This window comes from Arabidopsis lyrata (genome assembly GCF_000004255.2).
Source record: "Arabidopsis lyrata subsp. lyrata unplaced genomic scaffold ARALYscaffold_7, whole genome shotgun sequence".
NCBI classification, from domain to species: domain Eukaryota; kingdom Viridiplantae; phylum Streptophyta; class Magnoliopsida; order Brassicales; family Brassicaceae; genus Arabidopsis; species Arabidopsis lyrata.
This window is the reverse complement of record NW_003302549.1, coordinates 496,009-514,852: the sequence shown is the minus strand read 5'-3', so window position 1 is coordinate 514,852 and position 18,844 is coordinate 496,009. Positions and strand designations below refer to the sequence as shown.

The 18,844-nt window shown below is 37.8% G+C and overlaps 5 protein-coding genes across 6 annotated transcripts; 1 reads left to right on the top strand and 4 right to left on the bottom strand.

Moving 5' to 3' along the window:
- Positions 1-68: 68 nt before the first annotated feature.
- LOC9304974 (ubiquitin carboxyl-terminal hydrolase 27) lies at positions 69-2,614 on the bottom strand. 2 transcript variants are annotated; one of them, XM_002866799.2, is made up of 9 exons: positions 2,116-2,610; positions 1,905-2,031; positions 1,722-1,822; positions 1,395-1,634; positions 1,220-1,291; positions 977-1,105; positions 754-891; positions 581-640; positions 69-491 (listed from the first exon to the last, which is right to left on the bottom strand). In XM_002866799.2, exons 1-9 carry the CDS (start codon positions 2,386-2,388, stop codon positions 150-152), a joined length of 1,482 nt encoding a protein of 493 aa, XP_002866845.1. In that variant the 5' UTR covers positions 2,389-2,610; the 3' UTR covers positions 69-149. The 2 variants fall into 2 exon arrangements, with proteins under 2 accessions (XP_002866845.1, XP_020875470.1); XM_021019811.1 differs by lacking the exons at positions 69-491; positions 581-640; positions 754-891 and having other exon boundaries at positions 985-1,105; positions 1,206-1,291; positions 2,116-2,614.
- A 231-nt stretch (positions 2,615-2,845) lies between these two features.
- Positions 2,846-3,574, top strand: LOC9302918 (lon protease; the record flags this gene model as incomplete). The annotated part of the gene is given in 1 exon segment (XM_021016671.1): positions 2,846-3,574. A coding segment is annotated over 1 exon segment (729 nt), but the record flags the coding sequence as incomplete, so codon positions are not given.
- Positions 3,575-5,368: 1,794 nt separating this feature from the next.
- On the bottom strand, positions 5,369-9,691 carry LOC9302917 (ribonucleoside-diphosphate reductase large subunit). Its single transcript, XM_002866798.2, has 17 exons — positions 9,359-9,691; positions 9,114-9,175; positions 8,940-9,027; positions 8,568-8,831; positions 8,236-8,476; positions 8,062-8,138; positions 7,812-7,982; positions 7,630-7,722; positions 7,394-7,543; positions 7,221-7,307; positions 6,969-7,133; positions 6,766-6,885; positions 6,482-6,684; positions 6,258-6,407; positions 6,026-6,173; positions 5,785-5,868; positions 5,369-5,710 (listed from the first exon to the last, which is right to left on the bottom strand). Exons 1-17 carry the CDS (start codon positions 9,584-9,586, stop codon positions 5,618-5,620), a joined length of 2,424 nt encoding a protein of 807 aa, XP_002866844.1. The 5' UTR covers positions 9,587-9,691; the 3' UTR covers positions 5,369-5,617.
- A 1,113-nt stretch (positions 9,692-10,804) lies between these two features.
- LOC9302916 lies at positions 10,805-12,160 on the bottom strand. Its single transcript, XM_021017120.1, has one exon. The coding sequence runs from the start codon at positions 11,376-11,378 to the stop codon at positions 10,983-10,985; it is 396 nt and encodes a 131-aa protein (XP_020872779.1). The 5' UTR covers positions 11,379-12,160; the 3' UTR covers positions 10,805-10,982.
- A 79-nt stretch (positions 12,161-12,239) lies between these two features.
- LOC9304973 (cellulose synthase A catalytic subunit 2 [UDP-forming]) lies at positions 12,240-18,106 on the bottom strand. Its single transcript, XM_021017119.1, has 13 exons — positions 17,361-18,106; positions 16,448-16,834; positions 16,256-16,358; positions 15,971-16,160; positions 15,581-15,847; positions 15,143-15,488; positions 14,907-15,044; positions 14,620-14,745; positions 14,311-14,523; positions 13,949-14,219; positions 13,669-13,865; positions 13,237-13,587; positions 12,240-13,153 (listed from the first exon to the last, which is right to left on the bottom strand). The coding sequence occupies exons 1-13, from the start codon at positions 17,439-17,441 to the stop codon at positions 12,569-12,571; spliced, it is 3,255 nt and encodes a 1,084-aa protein (XP_020872778.1). The 5' UTR covers positions 17,442-18,106; the 3' UTR covers positions 12,240-12,568.
- Positions 18,107-18,844: the final 738 nt, after the last annotated feature.

The window sequence follows — 18,844 nt, the reverse complement described above, 5'->3', positions numbered from 1 at the left end:
TTTCTCTTTGTTCGATTTTTATTTCTTCCCTTTCTCTCGTCACTTTTTTGTTTCTGGGACAAACGAAAGAAAAAACACAGACTAGTTTTACAATTTGTTAAGGACCAAGAACATCAACCCAATGAATAATTGATCAATCCAATGAATAATCACAGCCTTTCATAGAAGAGCAAGCTAGCTTCAGCACCAAGAACATCACTCTCTGAAACTCTGCAAACTTCTGAATCAGATATACTAAACCAGCACAATTCCTCACAATCTTCTTCTTCCTCTTGTGATGGCACTCTCACACTTCTATAAACAGTGTAATGCCCGCTTCCCGTTCTACCAAAATGTTCCACCACCGTCACAAGCCTGTACATGCCATGCTTTCTTGATGCTTCTGGCTTTTGGTACTCTGAAGACATCTCAATCCTTTCTTCTATGTTTAAGCCTATTGAAGTTGGTGTGAACAAGGAGAGGTCTAAGACAAGTGGAAATGCGATATGTCCCTATACAGATAAACTGAGATTAGAAGGAATAGAAACTAGAACTCGGGACATGAAATGTAGACAGGAAAGAGAGATAACAAGATTCCTACCGATAATTTGAATTCTTCAAACATGTTAAATGAAGCACGTTGCACTTGAATGCATAGGAGCTGTAACAATTTAGCTAGAGAGGGTCAAAATGGGACTCAGAAGAAAAGAGATTATGATATTATACTGGATTCAACTGTAACTTCAGGTCTAGTTTCAATGAGTAAGTAAATACCTTTGGTAAACGGGCGATGATTAACTGCTTCAATATATGGGAATAGCTGTTTGACCAAGGCATTCTTTGAAGATGATGAGAAGTTTTACAGTCACATTGGTCCTCTCCGCCACAGCTCCTGACCATTTCAATATCTATCTGATTGAAACCGTTTCAAGTACACACGGGTCAGATAGAGTCGAAAAGCATTTACAATAACGATTAAAGCTGAGAGATTAACTACCTCAGCTGCTCCTATCACCGATAAATATTTCAGTGCAGCACCATGCCAGCATCTATAGCAGAAGTAGTTTTCGACTTTCTCAGCATTGAGAAACTTGTTCAAGCAATTCTCCAAAGTGCATCCAAACATCTAAGAGCATTTCAAAAGGAAAATCTATTGAGAATTCTTTTATTTCTGGAGAAGTTTCATATTCACAGAAGCAATATAATATAGCAATAAGAGAATGAACCTTCCGTAACATACAATGTTGTAACCACCGTTATGGAGTAAAGGAGAAAGAGGCAGAGTATGAAAAAACTGAAACTCCAACGAAATCTGCAGAAAGCAAGAAACTCAAATAGGTAAATGTTTACTGATGAGATTGAGCAATAGCAAGAGCCACTTTACTGGTGAGATTGAGAAATCTAATCCTAATTACCTGAGACGAACAAGTTCGGCACATCAACGTACTACCAAGAATCCCATCAAATGGTCCACGCAAATGTTTATGCCATCTCTTGAGCTCCATCAAACCAAGGAGGCCTTCACTAGGCGCAAGCATTCTCAAGTTGCGAGAGAAAAGTATATCCGAAAGATTACAACTTTGGCTAGGACGATAACAGACTACAATCTCTTCTTGCAAAGAAGAAATAAGATGAAGAAGGGCTTCTGCTGCATCCTATGTTTCAACAAGATCATTAGCTCATAGAAGACGACCACCAAGTCAAGTACCCTTTTGGTCTACTAGTAGAAAAAGAAATTTAACCTGTTGGCTTGTCAAATTGAAATTTGTGGCATAATCTGTCAATGCCACCATAACTTTACGAGGGCTAGACACAGATCGTCTACTTCCAACAGTGCAGAGCTCTGATGGTAACCATTAACAAACGATAACGCTCATATACCTTATTTTCAACTCAAGATAAAGATACAAAATTAGGAATAATACCTTGTAGTAAAGCAGACAAAGCATAAGTAAGAGGAAGCTGTTCCTCTAGTTCTCCTGCTACGGAATCTCTCGCATCCTCTAAAACCCATTGAAGAAAACTCCGAAAATCTTTGCAGCTAGCGAGAGCCTGAAAGTCAAATTCACAATCAAAACTGTTCAACAAAAAAAAGATCACAAGCAAACTCAAAGAAGAATGAATTCAAAGCAGTACCTGGAGGATGACGTTGAGGAAACAGTTATTCCCGAGATTTTGAAGGCCCGGTACGAGAACAGAATCGTCTCCGGCGTCTTTTTCTTTACCGGAGAAGAGTTTTAGGTTGTTTAAGTTGGGGAATAGACCGTGTTGTTGGGCAAATACAAAACCAGCAGCACCAAGTAGACCAGCAAAAGACAAATGCGAAACCCAGTTGTTGGAGAACCTAATTCTATCTGTGAAGATACACACAATCGCCTTTGTGTCGGAAGAACCTCTACGAGAAACCATGCTCAAAATAACAGAGAGTTAAAATCGTCTATATCTCTCCCTCTCTTAAGTCATTCCGTCTTACTGACTAAAGCTTCAGAAACCTAACCCTCAGCTTCAGAAACCTAACCCTCGGGTTTGTTCGGTGGATTTTAATTCGCCGTACTCAAATCCCGACCAACCAGACAAGGTCGCCGGCCAATAGACCAAGTGATTTAGGTCCGGATTAAGTCGTCTGAACGATTTATTAATAATATCTTTTTAGTTTATTTTATGGGAAAAATGTCGTTTAATAGCTGAACTTTTAAAAAATGGACGTTTAATACGTGAACTTGTTATATGGCCAATTTAAACATGAAGTAAACGTTGACCGGCCAATTTAAATATGAAGTATTCGTTGACCAGACCAAAAACCACACGCCGTTATCTGTCGTTAACAGATCCGATAACAGCCGTTAACGATTCCGTTATTACCTAAAACGACGTCGTTTTGGGCTTAATCGCCGCCCTGAATCCTCTACATCTTCCAGCTACTTACCGGAGCATCAACCGTCGAAGCTGCAAACTCCTCTCCTTCCGATGTTCATCCTCCTCCTTCTCTGAGAAGCACCACAACGTGAATCCGCCCAAATCAGATGACCTAGTAGAGCTTCCTCTCTTCCCACTACCTCTCGTTCTCTTCCCCGGCGCAACAATCCCGTTTCAGATCTTCGAGTTCCGTTACCGAGTCATGATGCAAACGCTTCTCCAATCCGATCTCAGATTCGGCGTTGTCTACTCCGATGCCGTTTCAGGTTCCGCAGCTAGAATCGGTTGCGTCGGAGAAATCGTGAAGCACGAGCGTCTCGTCGATGATCGATTCTTCTTAATCTGTAAAGGTCAGGAACGATTTCGCGTCACGGATCTCGTCCGTACGAAACCTTACCTCGTCGCGAAGGTGACGTGGCTTGAAGATCGACCGTCCGGTGAAGAGAATCTGGACGAATTGGCGAACGAGGTTGAAGTTTTGATGAAAGAAGTGATTCGATTGTCGAATAGATTGAATGGGAAACCAGATTAGGAATCTCAGGATCTGAGGAAGAATCAGTTTCCGACTCCGTTCTCGTTTTTCGTTGGTAGCACGTTTGAAGGAGCTCCAATGGAGCAGCAAGCGTTGCTGGAGCTTGAAGACACGGCGGCGATTAAGCCCAAAACGACGTCGTTTTAGGTAATAACGGAATCGTTAATGGCTGTTATCGGATCTGTAAACGACAGATAACAGCGTGTGGTTTTTGGTCTGGTCAACAAATACTTCATGTTTAAATTGGCCATATAACAAGTTCACGTATTAAACGGCCATTTTTTGAAAATTCGGCTACTAAACGACATTTTTCCCGTTTATTTATATGGCAATTAAACTATTTTTTCTAATTATTGTAATTTATAAACATGAATTTCAAAAGGTTAGTACGATTTTTTAAGACTACAAGAGTTAGATTTATTGATATTTGTAATAATTGCTTTCAGAGATCAACCATTGTTAGTTTGATGCTCAACTAAAATTTCTGTCATTAGCTTTGAAAATTCATAAGTAAGCAAATCATTGTCTTCATCAACTAAAATTCATAAATAAGCGAATCACGGTATTATTTCGTTACCAATGTACCAAATAGTTTACAACATACAACGATAGATAAACCAGACACTGATTTTTACATAATTAAAATCAATTACAAGAAACCATGAAAGAACTCTTTATCCAAATTCCAGCAAAGCGATGAAGCTATCACCACGAAATTACCTGCAAAAACAAAGAAAAAATACACGAACAAAACCGATTAAGAAAAATTAATCAATAGATTGAATAAAGATCTCAGACATCCAAGGAAGGATAAAAGCTGCATTAGCTCTCAAGCCCGGCGAAAGGCGAAAGCTTTAGACGGCAACTGCGAATGTTTTGAGAAACAAGCCTTTAAGATTTATCATCATTGATCTTACTTGAAGACAAAAACTTAAAAAACGAGAATTACAACATTGATCGGTTTCAGACATCCAAGGAAGGATAAAAGCTGCATTAGCTCTCAAGCCTGGCGAAAGGCGAAAGCTTTAGGCGGCCACTGCGAATGTTTTGAGAAACAAGCCTTAATATGAATCCTCATCAACCGAAAAACAAAGAAGACAAAACCAACAATTAAAACAATGATTTAGTATTGGTCTCAGACATCCAAGGAAGGATAACAACATCATAAGCTCTCAAGCCCGGCGAAAGGCGAAAGCCTTAGGCGGCCACTGCGAATGTTTTGAGAAACAAGCCTTAAATCTTATCCTCATCGACCAATACATAACAATTCAACTAGGAAATCAAAATTTCCCATCATATAATGATCAGCAAGAAACCAAGTTAAGACTGCTGACAAAGTGACAGATGGATCAAGATTTGAGGGACTTTGTTCAATCCTATTAAGCACTAAGAAAATCAATTCTGCTAATGGGACATTGAAAAACTCAGTCCCAAATCTAAAACCCTAATTAGAAAACAAAACAATGCAAGTTTAGATTAAAAAGGTAGTTTCAGACATCCAAGGAAGGATAAAGCAGCATTAACTCTCAAGCCTGGCGAAAGGCGAAAGCTCTTAGGCGGCCACTGCGAATCTTTGAGAAACAAGCCTTTGGATTTATCATCATTAACCTAAATCAAATCACTAATAAGAAAACTCTTAACGAATGCTACAATGACAAGAACGCTAGAATATACAAATATCTCTGAGATTTGAGGATGAGGCCTCCGATTATGAAGAATAAGAGGAAGAGGTCTTTCTTTATATAATGAGAGAGAAGAGGCGTCCGATGATTAGGGTTTTGTTCTCCCTGGCACGATCAACGGTGGAGATGTATCGTTTTTTATTTCCTCTTTTCTCTTTCTTTTTTTGTTCGGTGCGTCATCGAGATGTTTATTTACAGTGAGTAATGGGCTTTATATTTAGGTTCGGTCCAGAAAATTTGGGCTTATAATAACAAACTCATAAATACCTTGAATAACTTTATTACACAAACTCAAACTATCTTCAACCTCTTTATTCGAACAGAAAGAGATTTGTTAACAACACACCCCGATAACAAGATAAGCTTAAAGACTTGGACGACACTATACTTAATTAACTATACAAACCGACAGACGAAAAAGACTCGCACTTTTGGATCAGCTTTTAAGAGTTTTGTTGGTTCCTTCTATTGTTTGTGTTGTTTTTAACTTCCACAAGAGAGACACTCCTCACGGTTTGTTAAAGAGCAAACCATCTGTGCCCATCTTTGTCTCGTTGTCTTCTTCTGTTGCTTCTTCGTCCTCAGTTACATTAGGCTTCTCCTACATAACCAAACAGAATTCACAGTCTAAATAACTACAGAATCATACAGTGACACAAAAGAGTTGGTTTTTACCTTTAGCATTGCTGTGTCTACTGTGAACTTTATCGCATCGGCTGCAGAACGTGATCGCAGGTAGTACATTCCCGTTTTCAGACCCTGTTAGTATTCACAACAATAACAATTGTACTAAATATGAGGACGTGGGTTTCATGAATAGATCAGGTTATACAAGCGAGGCAAATAATAAAATAAAACTTTCCTACTTACAAGTGTAATCATACTGACCATTTTAAGAGTTAAGATAAATTTTTACCTTTTTCCAAGCGTAGAAGTGTAAAGAAGTGAGTTTTGCAAAGTTTGGCTTTTCCATGTGTATATTTAAACTTTGGCTTTGATCTATAAAGCATCCACGATCAGCGGCCATGTCAACCACTGTTCTCTGCTTAATCTCCCAGACAGTCCTGAGTCATTTTGCAAAAGGGCACACAGGTTATATTTTATGAACACAGATTAATGATGGCATAAAAAATAAGGAAGTTCTATACCTGTAAATCGCTTTCAAGTCGTCAGGTATCTCCTTGACATTCACGATAGAACCATTCTCATGTATTATCTTGTTTTTCAGTGTAGGAGACCAGAGTCCCATATCAGTCAGGTCATGAAGAAGATGCTTGTTCACTACTACGAATTCACCACTGAAAACAGAAGACCAACGATTAAGCCAGAAACATAACTGCCTGGAGCTATTTTATTTGCTTGAAGAACATACCTTAAAACTCTACGACTGTAAATGTTTGAGGTATAAGGTTCAAAACATTCATTGTTCCCAAGAATCTGGCTGGTTGAAGCAGTAGGCATTGGTGCCACCAAAAGAGAATTTCTGATTCCATTCTTTGAAATCATATCCCTGAGAGCAGCCCAGTCCCAGCGGTCAGATGGAATTACGTTCCACATATCAGGTTGAAGAATTCCCTGAAAGTAGATCCACAAACCAAGCAATTAGGAACAAGAATTTATGACAACATAGTACAAATATAGGGTTGTGATGCATACCTTACTCACAGGACTTCCTTGGTAAGTTTCATATGTACCCTCCTTAGTAGCAATCTCTGAAGATGACTTGAGTGCATGGTAGTATATGGTTTCAAATATGTCTTTGTTCAGTTGTTGAGACTGGGATTCATTCCAAATAACTTTTTCAGGAAATAGATCAAACTACTATAAAAAGTTGATCAACTTATGCTGAGTAAGTTTACCTCAGGGGAATCAAATGGCATTCCGAGAAGGATAAATGCATCTGCAAGACCTTGTACACCAATACCGATAGGCCTATGTCGCATGTTTGAGGTTTTTGCAGTCTCCACTGGATAATGATTCACATCTATAATCTTGTTAAGATTAACAGTCACTGTGGCAGTCACCTGACGAAAAAAGGTAAGAAGAAGAAGTCAATATCAAATTGCAGACATTGAAAGCTAGCAAAATGAACCAAGTAATTAAGTCATGACCTCTGCTAACTTGTCGAAATCAAAGTAACGATTCTTTGAGTCCAAACTGCCTACAATCTTAGACGGATGTGAGTCCAAGGGGATGTCCTGTTGTGAAATGTAAGAAATGTCAAGAGTTATGCACTAAAAAGTGACCAAACAAAATCAAATCTGAGAACACTTTTTCGACTCACATTCTCCCTTACAAACCGGGGTAAGGCAATAGATGCAAGATTACACACAGCCGTTTCTGTTGGACTTGTGTATTCAAGGATTTCGGTGCATAAGTTGGAAGACTTTATGGTACCCAGATTTTGTTGATTGCTTTTACTGTTACATGAATCCTACAGAAGAAATTCAAAAATCAAAAGTGGGAACCACAGAACCTATGTTTGTACAGGATGGCCACAAAATTACAACTATTTCTTACCTTGAAAAGCATGTATGGTGTCCCTGTTTCTACTTGGGATGTCAAGATTTCATACCAAAGCTGCTGTGCCTGGACAACCTTCTTGGCCTTCCCCTTAAGATACAAACAGAGATGCTTCATATGACTGGTATTAAGATAACAGGAAATCGAAAGGAAGTATTTCCAAAACATGGATCATTCACCTGATTCTCGTACTGAGTGTACAATCTCTCAAACTCTGCACCCCAACAATCAGCCAAACCTGGAGCTTCATTAGGACAAAACAGTGACCACTGTCCATCAGTCTGGACCCTCTCCATGAAAAGATCGGGTATCCAAAGACCATAAAACAAGTCTCTAGCCCTGTGTTCCTCCTGAAATGGAGAAAAAAGTTTGTTGTGAGCCATCTCATGAATTATAATGAGTAGTAATATTTTCTTGGTGCAACTGTACCTTTCCATGATTCTTACGGAGTTCCAGAAAGTCAAAAATGTCAGCATGCCAGGGCTCCAGGTATACGGCAAAGGCACCTTCACCAATTGCGAAAAATATACATAAGACAATCTAAACTATAATGACTTCACAGACAATCATGACAATAATAGCAAAGTATCCTGAAATGTATACCTTTTCTCTTGCCTCCTCCTTGGTCAACATAACGAGCAGTATCATTGAATACCCGCAGCATTGGAACAATGCCATTAGATGCTCCATTGGTACCACGAATGTAACTTCCAGTTGCACGGATGTTGTGAATTGAAACACCAATGCCCCCAGCCGATTTGCTTATAACAGCACACTCTTTCAATGTGTCATATATCCCCTCGATGCTATCATCCTTCATGCAGATCAGAAAGCAGCTGCTTAACTGCATATTAAAAACATTTACAACAGCATATCAGTAAAAGAATTGCAGATTCAAGTATGCGTCTGGTTTAACATCATTATAAATACATTACTTGAGCCCTTGGGGTTCCTGAGTTGAAGAGAGTAGGAGATGCATGAGTGAACCATCGCTGAGACATTAAATGGTAAGTTTTGATAGCGGAATCGATATCTTCCTTGTGGATGCCAACAGAAACCCTCATCAGCATGTGTTGAGGCCTTTCAACCACTTTGCCTTGCACTTTTAAGAGGTATGATCTCTCAAGCGTTTTAAATCCAAAGTAATCATATTCAAAATCGCGATCATAGATGATTTCACTGTCCAGACGAGTAGCATGCTGAAATTAACCAAAGGAAGCACCAATTTAACAAGAGATGAGAGATTTTCAAAATGTTAAATTTCCATCACAAGGTTGAAGGATTATAACACAATTTCGCTATTTTACCTTCATAATTATCTCGTATACATCAGCAGCAATTAGAGGAGAAGCGAGTCCAGATCTCTCATTGACATGACTGTACATGTCTCTAACCCTGAAGATTCCATCAAAGTCAACACACATGAATCCATAGTCACTGATACATCGAGACAAATGTTTATAGATCAAGAGAAGACTCACGTTTCAGAAAATGATTTCTTAGTGTTCTTATGCAGATTGGATACAGCAATCCTAGCCGCAAGCTGAGTAATATAAACATTGAAACATGTTAAATTATTATCCAGAACAATCAAGGATCGCAACATCAAACAGATCAAGCAACAATTTATGCAACTCCGAATAAATCAACATGGGAAATTTCGAATCTCGATAGATATCAAAACGTAAATACGAAACAGAAGCAAATAAAAAGGGGAAAGACTCACGGAAGCGTAATCAGGATGATTGGCCGTCATAGCAGCAGCAGTCTCGGCGGCTAACTCATCGAGTTGACTCGTCGTGACGCCTTTGTAGACACCGGCACAGACTTTCTGAGCGACAAGGACAGGGTCACAGTGATCGATACTAAGCCCATAGCTAAGTTTCTTTAGGCGCGCAGTGATTTTGTCGAAGTGAACAGTTTCCTGCTTACCGTCACGCTTCACAACGTACATTTTTTGCTCTCTGAGGAATTCTATCGAACACTTGTTAGGCGTCTTAGTCTGATGATAGAAAATGAAATAAATGGGGTTTTGATTTCTTTTTCTCCCCGCGAAAATGTTTCAGATTTTCCCGCCAGCTTCCGCAAGAAGAATCCGTAAGGCTTTGAAGCAAAGTGACTTTTAAAACTTGGAGGTTGGAGCGTTTACCTGCTTGAATGTGGGCCCATCACATGAAGCGTCCGTGATGTTCGCATGGGCCCATATTATAAATTTTAACGTTTCGATCAAAAATTGTAGCAATTAAAATTAGGGCATCAAATGTGAATATTATTATTTTCTAATCTTTAAGAATGAATTAATTATGAAATTTGGACGCTACATAAAACACAGATTTATATGTAAGTATATGATAGTGATGGTTTTAATAACTATTTTTTATGAATTAACTAAATATGATAATATTTTATGGACATTATAGGATATATATTCTGTTTGCTGTCAAAAAAAAAAAAAAAGGATATATTCTGTTTATTATATTCTGTAGTAGGAAGATGTGACTTGTTATTCTTTGTTACTTGTTAGTTATTAATTATACTAGCCTTCTAGATAATTGGTGTGAGAAACTGAGAATCCATAAAAGATTAGTGTATGAGTTAAACATGATATTATGTAGGTATAAATTAAAAAACTTATTATACTAAGGTTGAACACTATAATATGTGAGAATCCATACGAGATTGTAAGATTGTATGCATGCGAGTTAAATCACCAGTTGACATTATAAGATCAAACTCAAAGCTTTGAGAATTGAGATTGCGATTTTAATCATGTAACCGCTTTAAATATATTTCTTTAAGAAATATCTGCCTCTTCGCAAACTCCATATTTCTTTTATCATGGTCCATGAATTTTGGTTCTTATATGGAAAGAAAAAGTTGATATCTATAGTATCAACATTGAACACAATTGTTGGGGAAAAAAAAGAGTTGGAACTATCTATGTAATTTCAAAATGCATTTACGTCTACCTTAATTTATAACAGGACCATTACGTCTACCCTTAGGTTTTCATTCGTTTTCTTCTGTACCCCCGTGTTTAGATGAGTTTACACGGGATGATGTTTTTGGGCCACCGAGGCCGAGACAAGTTATTTTGTAATTTTTTTCTATTTTTTAATAATAATATCCGGGAGTTAAACTCCCGGTGATTCACCAAAAAAAAAAAAAACAATTTTCTGTTAAAGTTATTGCAAAGCTTCACAATTCTTCTAGCACCTTCTCCCGGTTCAACGCCAATAGATTCTATATTACATACTGACATACAAAACCATTGAAAACGAGGACATATAGTAATAAACACACGCTTTTAACAAACGTCATTAAAAAGTAATTAGCCATCATTCCTTCGACTATTCAACTTTCGTCATCTCCTTCGTCGCTCTGTAGATGCTCGCGAGAGACCGAAACTTCTTCTTCTTATTTATCCTTGTCTTCGTCTCCATGATCGTCTTCATAAAACTCTGTCCGTTCGTAACATTCTTATTCCTACACACGCCGTCGTTTTGCTCCTTTCCGACAATATGATCTCTAACCTTCGAACTAACAACATCTTCTTGTCTCTTCGTATCATTGCCTTCTGATCCGTCGTAACCGCAAACGCTCCAGCCAGTGCCGCCGCTGCTACAGCTCAACGTATCCTCTTCGCTCAACTGCACTAGCTGCTCCGCCGCCTCCATCTCCGTTTCCGAAAACGCAGTCTCCGATTCTCCAGAAAAAACAATCTCCGTCTCCATTTCATTGAACATTATTTACGAATAATTGATTCTCTCGATCGAATTTATCTTGTCTCCCTTTTGACCACTCTGATCACGTTTACGTGTAAATCGTTGTGTTTTTGTTTGTATCGTTTTGTTTTGTCGTCTTTTATATATAAGAGAAGGAAAATGGAAAACTATTAAACCATGAAAAAAAAGAAAACTACAATGTCGGTTTGCAAGAAGAACGTGTCTTCTGAAAAATTTGCAACTTTCAGAGAAAGATAATAATATTAAAACTTGATAAACCATGCCTGATCCAGTGAAACCGAGTGTATTTTAATTACGATCCTGAATCGTCAAAATTATTGACCGACTTTAAGATCTTTTATTTTCTTGATCCAACGACTCCTGTGAATATGTCTGTTACTAATTTAATGGGGTTTTACTAAATTTCCATTTTTTTTGAAGCGAGATGCGTTTGACTTCAATTATACGATTTGGTGGGGTCCATGCAAAGCCATTCCGGTGTAGATAAGGAATAAACACGTCTTGGGGCCCTTTTGCTTCATTCCACGTGTTCTCATCTTAATCGCAGCATCATCCGATGTTGGACATGCGGTGGCTTTGCAGCCGTTCGATTAGGTTTAGTAAGTCTTATTTACGTTACTGTAACAAGTTTTTTTCAATCATAACGTTACATTTATTTTTTCATAATTGATGATCTACGATACGATCGAATATGAACAATTAACTTTTACGAGAATTTTGCAAATCGGTAACCTTTTTTTTCTTCTATATATCACATTTAGTCATTTACTATAAAACAGTTTTATTACCGCAACAGACGGATTTAAATACAATTATACAAATGATAGTTTAACACAAGTTTTAATTTACAAAAAAAAAGTATAAAACAGCACTAAAATCCATTATTAACAAAGTGTGTGTATATGATCCTTATCAGTATTATACAATAACTAGGGAATAACTAAAAGTATATGTAAAAAAGAAAAACAAAACAACTCTATTAGTAGTATAACATGATAACAAAAGAATTAATTTAGGGGTAACAAAAATGGTTTAAAAAAACTCGTAAAAAGTAAAAACTGCACATCTTTTGTCTACAACACACTTGCACCCAACCCAACTACCACCAAAAGAGTACACATCATCATCATCGACACATTTGCTTCCAAAGCTCCAACACAAACTCCTTTGCTCTTCCTTCACTCAGAATCTTAGTTTCCACAATTCAGACCACAGATCTCCAACACTGGTCCCCCTTTAGCCACAAACGGGTTAACTCTAACCCACAATAGCGTCAAGATCGAAGCTAAAAGAATAGACCAAACCACAATAATCGTAGGCATTTTGTCTTGCTTCCCAAGCATTCCCTTGAGGAATGGGTATAAATGAACAATGACCCAAAGAGCGAAGAACAGTCTCCCAAAGAGAGGTCCCCATGAGTCATAACCATTGCTAATTGCATCCGAAACGCCGACAATAACTCCAATGATGTTTATTATCAGAAGTGTTGTCGGGGGAATCAACAAAGTTGTCCACTTGAAGATGTAAAGCTCAGAGAAAGCTCCATCGTCTGCTGCTTTTGAGGTGACTGTGAAATTCGTGTTGACTCCGGCTAGAACTTTAAGCAAACCTTGAAACAGAGCAAATAAATGCGAGGAGGCCCCTCCGATAACCCAAAATTGCTCGTTTCTCCACCAATCGTCGATTCCAACACCTCCCCATTGCATTTCAAGAATTCCAGTTACTGCTATGGATATGAACATGAGCATGAAGAGTATACCTGCGTAGTTGCTTATCTGTCAAAATAAAAACAAAACATTTAGAAAATCTCCAAACTGAACAAACCAAACTGAAAATGCAGAGGTTATCGATATAGTACCTCGGGGACGATGAATTTTCCTGTGAGTAAACAAACCGCCGGGAGAGAGCAGTAGACGATTAATGGAAGTGAAGTCCAAGGATAGACAACAGAGTTGATGTAAGAGAATCTCTCCAACCATTTTAAACCACCACCATAACCATACCATATCGGACAATGTCTGCTCAAGAAAATCTCTACAGAGCCAAGAGCCCAACGTAGAACTTGATGAAGACGATCTGACAAGTTAATTGGAGCAGATCCTTTAAAAGCTGCACGCTTAGGCATACAGTACACAGATCTCCATCCATGGCAATGCATCTTGAAACCCGTCAAAATATCTTCAGTCACCGATCCATAAATCCACCCGATCTGCGAGTAATTATTAGCTAGAATGAGATCAGAAGAACTTTTGTAGTTTTCAAAAGTAGAAAACTTTGTAATGTTTTTTACCTCTTTTCCCCATTCGGTTTTATCTTCGTACCCGCAGCTAATAACTTGAATGGCTTCTCTTAACAAACATGCGGGGCTTGCGTTACGGGGAACTCCACCGTTCTGTAGAACAGCAGAGGCAACGAAAACCGGAGATTGTCCAAACTTCTTCTCCAATTTCAGCTGTGTTGCTTCAGATCTCTTCTCAACATTTGACACTAACAATCAAAAACAGCTATTTAGACTTTCAACAAGATAGAAACCACATAAGAAATGTTTTGTTTCTTTACCCTTTTTTTACCTGGGACGATAACACCTTCTTCGACGTTCTCTAGCGCATGAATCTGCTTTGAAGTCTCTTTAGTGTTATTTTTCTTATCTTTAGCTTTCGTTTTACTCTTCTTTCTCAACCCACAACACAAACAACACCATTTAGGCCAACAGTTACAGGTTTTGCCTGGTGGTTTCTTCTTCTTTGGTGCGTCAAAACCATAAAGAGCTTGTCTTCTAAACACACAACCTGTCCCGACATAAATCGGTCCTTGTATCCCATCAAGACCTTTCATGTTAATCTGTTTTCACACCAAAAAAGTATCAAATGAGAAAGGAGGAAGAGCAGTAAAACATAATCAGAAACAAAGCCAAAGACATAAGGACACATACATCAAAGAACACCACGTTACGGTTTGAGTATCTATCATGTCTATCAATCCCATCAAATCTTTGCGGAAACTGAACATAACAAACTTTCTTCCCGGATTGCGGATCCATCATGAAACACATAGCTTCTCTAATTGCTTTGCTGTTGTTGATGTAGTGATCACAATCGACATTAAGAAGGTATGGAGCGTTTGATAGAACAGCAGACACTCGGATCTTCAAGAAGAGAGAGATGTAAGATGAGTTTTAGTTTATGAGAACTCAGGGACGCGAAAAGAGAGAGTAATAAATAAAGAAACACATTATCCTTACCAAGGAATTCATAGCTCCAGCTTTTTTGTGATGATCAAATCCAGGACGCTTCTCACGAGAAACATACACTAGACGTGGTAACTCATTACCATCTGTATCACGAACTCCGCTGTGTCCCAAGAACACCTGTCATTTTAAAAATCTTTTAAAAAGGCTTCTGGCTGAAGATATATTGAGAACTAGAATGTTCATTCCAGTTTAACCGAACCAAAACCGATCCAGAAAAACAAAGTGAAGAGGATAAAAACCGCTTTCGTTTTTCTATATTCGATCAAACTCATCATTACCTGAATCATTCCGGGATGGTCACGGACGTTATTTCCAGGCCAAGGAGTTCCATCTTGCATAGTCCAACCTTCCTCAGGCACTTTCTGTGCTGTAGCAACCAATGCATTTATCTTCACTTTAAACTCCTCATAATCTCTCTGCAACAAACAAACAAACAAAAAACGTAAATCAAATTCTTAAAACAGAACTCTTATGATGGGATATACGCAGAAAAAGAATAAGCAACAACGAAAACCTTCATAGCACGACGTTCCCTGACAAAAGCAGGATGAACTTTGTTCTTCAAATAATCCATCTTCTGAGAAAAATACCACTCGGGAGCTCGTGGCTCGATATTAAACTTCTTACAGAAAGGAACCCACTTTCTAGCAAACTCAGCTGTATCAGAGAGAGCTTCAAATGTAAGCATCGCTGCACCATCGTCCGATACATAACACGCAACCTTATCCACAGGATAATCAACTGCTAGAATCGAAAGAACAGTGTTTGCTGTAATCAACGGTGGCTCTTTCAACGGATCCACTGTACTAACAAAAACATCAACAGGAGCTAATCCTGACGGTTTTCCTTCCTTCTCGTACCTAATGTAAGAGAAAGAGAGTTTCAAAAATCTTTGGGAATGTAAAAAATGAATATTTGCAGACAAGAAGTAGTCTTTTTATGTTTATGATACCTGAGAGAGAGTCTATCGAGGTATGTTTCACGCTCTATAGGATACCATTTGGGGAATTGATCAAGAATCCAAGATACGGCGAACCATATTTCGCATATAACTGACGTTAACCATAATCCATAAGCATCATTGACTGGATGGAGAATTCTATAATGAAAGAAAAGGCCAAGAATCGCGAGCCGGCACAGAATTAACATTCTATAGGGATTTATTCTGCTTGAACGAATAGGTAGCTTTCTTGAGAGAGGTTGTCTTCCTTCATCCATCCTGATTTAGGTAGCACCAAAAATGTTAAAACAACAATAAGAAAACAAAACCATTGAAGACAAAAATTTCAGAGCATGATTTCATCTGACATTTTGTTAGATTTTAACAAACCATTAAACTTACATGGGCATGTCAGGATCATCCAGTTCATCGTCATTATTGACACCCCGACCATCGTTTCCTCCTTCATGCTTAATAACTTGAAGCTTTTCGCCTTGTCGTCTCTTCCAGACTTCCATACGGTCCTTCCAAGCAACACTTCCATATCCATATTCCGCAATATCTTTCTGAGGAACCATTGATCTTGCCTGTGCTGTTAACAACAAACAAAACCATTTCATAACTCATTAGAAGGTGAATAAATCATCTAAAAACCAAGTTGTAAGAATCATAAAAGTAAACACATACGAGGTGCAGAAGAATCTGTAAACGGTGCAGGATAGACTCGATTCCCATATCCCGTTGAAGGAGGCACGATAAGAGCATGTCGATCAGAATACATATCAGCATCCTGAAAAAACAAAAATATACTACTTATAAGAAAAAGAATCATCAAAGCAACAACATTTTCAGTGATATCAAACAATTTGGATTCCTCACCTCATCACAATAAGTCAAGAGAGGAATCTGAGATCCAGGTGGAGCTGAATCTAATCCACCACGACCAGTGTTAAGGCGTGAAGATAGCGCGGCTTCAGCGGCATGTTCAGGGTCCATCCCATGATTAAACTCATACTCAAGATCATCAATGTCTTCTTCTTCATCATCATCTCCATCAACCCGTGGACTACCTTTAATCCGCTTGTATCGAGTTTTGCACTGAGGACAAGCTTGATTTCCTTCTCTACGTTCATACTCATAGCATGGTCTACAAACCGGGAATGCGCATTCGTTGCACGCAACAAAGAGCTCACCGTTAACAGTTAATTCGATTTCATCTCCACAGATTTGACATGTTTGCCCACTCAGTTCTTGTACTGATCGTATCTATATAGAAAAAGAGAACAAATAATGAGTCTTTTTTATCATCAAATTGCATCTTTATCAAATCCTAAAGATGATATAGACTCAAAACAACATTCATAGAGTATGAATTACATAATTATGAAACTGAATTTCATAAAGTTGTCATTTTTACATAATTGAGACAGTTATTAGTAATTAGTATCCCATCTGAATCAGGTGGAATGCAATAAAGACACCAGCTCAAACAAACCAAGAAAAAAAAAGGACTTTCATTGAACTTATTGCTACTGCTACGACATTGAATTCGGTTCGCAGGACATCTCTGCCGACACGTATGAATCATGCAACACTACTTCAAGAAAGAAAAACAGAACATGTGGGTTGCGGCATTACTCCCTAGAAACTTCCAATTTCAGATCAAATATTCCATCTAGATTCTCATAATTTAGATCCCAGAACAGGAAAAAAAAAAAAAAAACATTTTTCGTTATAAATTCATACAAAAGAGTGAAAAATGAAATTTCTTTTGTAGGAAGTATTTTCTTACTCTTGCACTCTCATCAGCGTTAATCAGAACGAATTCGTTTCTGTTGTGAGAACCAGCAATGAGCCGACCACCAGTATTCATGTCTTCTACACCGAATCAAACGAATTGTCTCTCTTGCTCAGAGACCTTGACCCGACCCGGCTAGGATAATGGATCCAGACTGTTGAACTCCCATTACACAGATTCAGAGCATGCACAGATGCACTAGGAAGACGAATGAGACGAAATAAACCGAATCGACAATAAATGTTGGGTCGCCTTATAATTATTAAATAAAACGAAAAGAAGAGATCCCGAAGGAAAAAAAAACGAAATTTTCCAAGAGTCTCACTTTCTCCGGAGACACAGCTATAGATTCCACAACAAGCAAATAAAGAAAAGAAAAAGCTCTTTTGGAATTAAGTGAGTGATTCACTGATTCAAGAGAATTTTACAGACTGACAAAAGCAATGTGAAATCAGGGTTTGTGATAGATTAGATTGAGATATATAGGAATGAGAGAGAAGAGATTCAGACACAACCCCAGATAGAGTTGTGTTAAAATGTGGACAGCAAATTGAGATTGAAACAATTGTATGTATATACACAAAGAGAAACGTCACGAAATAAGTGGGTCCCGTAGAAAACGACGATGGTTATGGCCTATGGTGGTGGTGGAGCTGGACTGTTTCCCACCTTCAAGAGTTGGTGAAAGGTAGAAGAAATACTCCAAAAAAAAAAAAGGATTTTTATTTTCGAGCGAGTCAGTGAGTGAATGAAACTGAGAGATATTTACAAGGTTCTTCAGAAAATTTTGAGATGGCGAAAGTTAAACTGTTTAGCGATACGGATCCGGGTCCTCGTGATCGGGTCCAGATTAATGTCGTTGATTTTTACAGCGCTGTAATTTCCAAAAAGCCCCTGAAGTTTTTATTGTCTATTATTAAACTCCACATCTTGTTATTCTTGCCAACCAATCCATATATCAAAGAACTCGTTTTTATGTTGCCAACCAATCCATATATCAATTTTAACCAAAAAAAAAACCAATCCATATATCAAAGAATTCGTTTTTAGGAAAATAAAATACTCCCTCCGTTTCATAATATAAAGCGTTTTAGCTAACCTTTTTTATTTTACAATATAAGTCGTTTTGGAGTTTCTATGCAGGATATATATTATTTTATTATTTTATAATTATTTATATTATGCGGTCTCTTTTATGATTAACTAAACTTAAAAAAGTAGATCTTTTTAGTCGTCGTGTTTTTAGCTAAAACGATTTATATTATAAAATGGAGAAACTATTTTTAGTATGCGAAACTTTATTATGTTTGGAGGATCAGATTTATTTTGTTAATTATTGGATCATTTATTGTAACATCCAAACTTATTATGTAACATGTGAATATTATAATGATGGAAAAAAAGAAAACTAAAGTTTAGAAGCTTTTTTTTTTCTGTGTAAGCTTCTAAGTAGGTACACACTGCATAAGAATAATTTG

Excerpts from the sequence above, each read along its gene's own strand:
- LOC9304973 (XM_021017119.1), bottom strand. The coding sequence starts at position 17,441 with ATGAATACTGGTGGTCGGCTCATTGCTGGTTCTCACAACAGAAACGAA. Across the intron at positions 14,220-14,310 it reads GTAACGTGGTGTTCTTTGAT|ATTAACATGAAAGGTCTTGA; the intron begins GTATGTGTCCTT and ends GTGTGAAAACAG. Across the intron at positions 13,588-13,668 it reads AAACCGAATGGGGAAAAGAG|ATCGGGTGGATTTATGGATC; the intron begins GTAAAAAACATT and ends AATTACTCGCAG.
- LOC9304974 (XM_002866799.2), bottom strand. The coding sequence starts at position 2,388 with ATGGTTTCTCGTAGAGGTTCTTCCGACACAAAGGCGATTGTGTGTATC. Across the intron at positions 1,823-1,904 it reads TTTGTCTGCTTTACTACAAG|AGCTCTGCACTGTTGGAAGT; the intron begins GTATTATTCCTA and ends GGTTACCATCAG. Across the intron at positions 1,292-1,394 it reads GCCGAACTTGTTCGTCTCAG|ATTTCGTTGGAGTTTCAGTT; the intron begins GTAATTAGGATT and ends TGCTTTCTGCAG.
- LOC9302916 (XM_021017120.1), bottom strand. The coding sequence starts at position 11,378 with ATGTTCAATGAAATGGAGACGGAGATTGTTTTTTCTGGAGAATCGGAG.
- LOC9302917 (XM_002866798.2), bottom strand. The coding sequence starts at position 9,586 with ATGTACGTTGTGAAGCGTGACGGTAAGCAGGAAACTGTTCACTTCGAC. Across the intron at positions 7,723-7,811 it reads ACACTCAGTACGAGAATCAG|GGGAAGGCCAAGAAGGTTGT; the intron begins GTGAATGATCCA and ends TTGTATCTTAAG. Across the intron at positions 6,408-6,481 it reads TACAGTCGTAGAGTTTTAAG|TGGTGAATTCGTAGTAGTGA; the intron begins GTATGTTCTTCA and ends TTCTGTTTTCAG.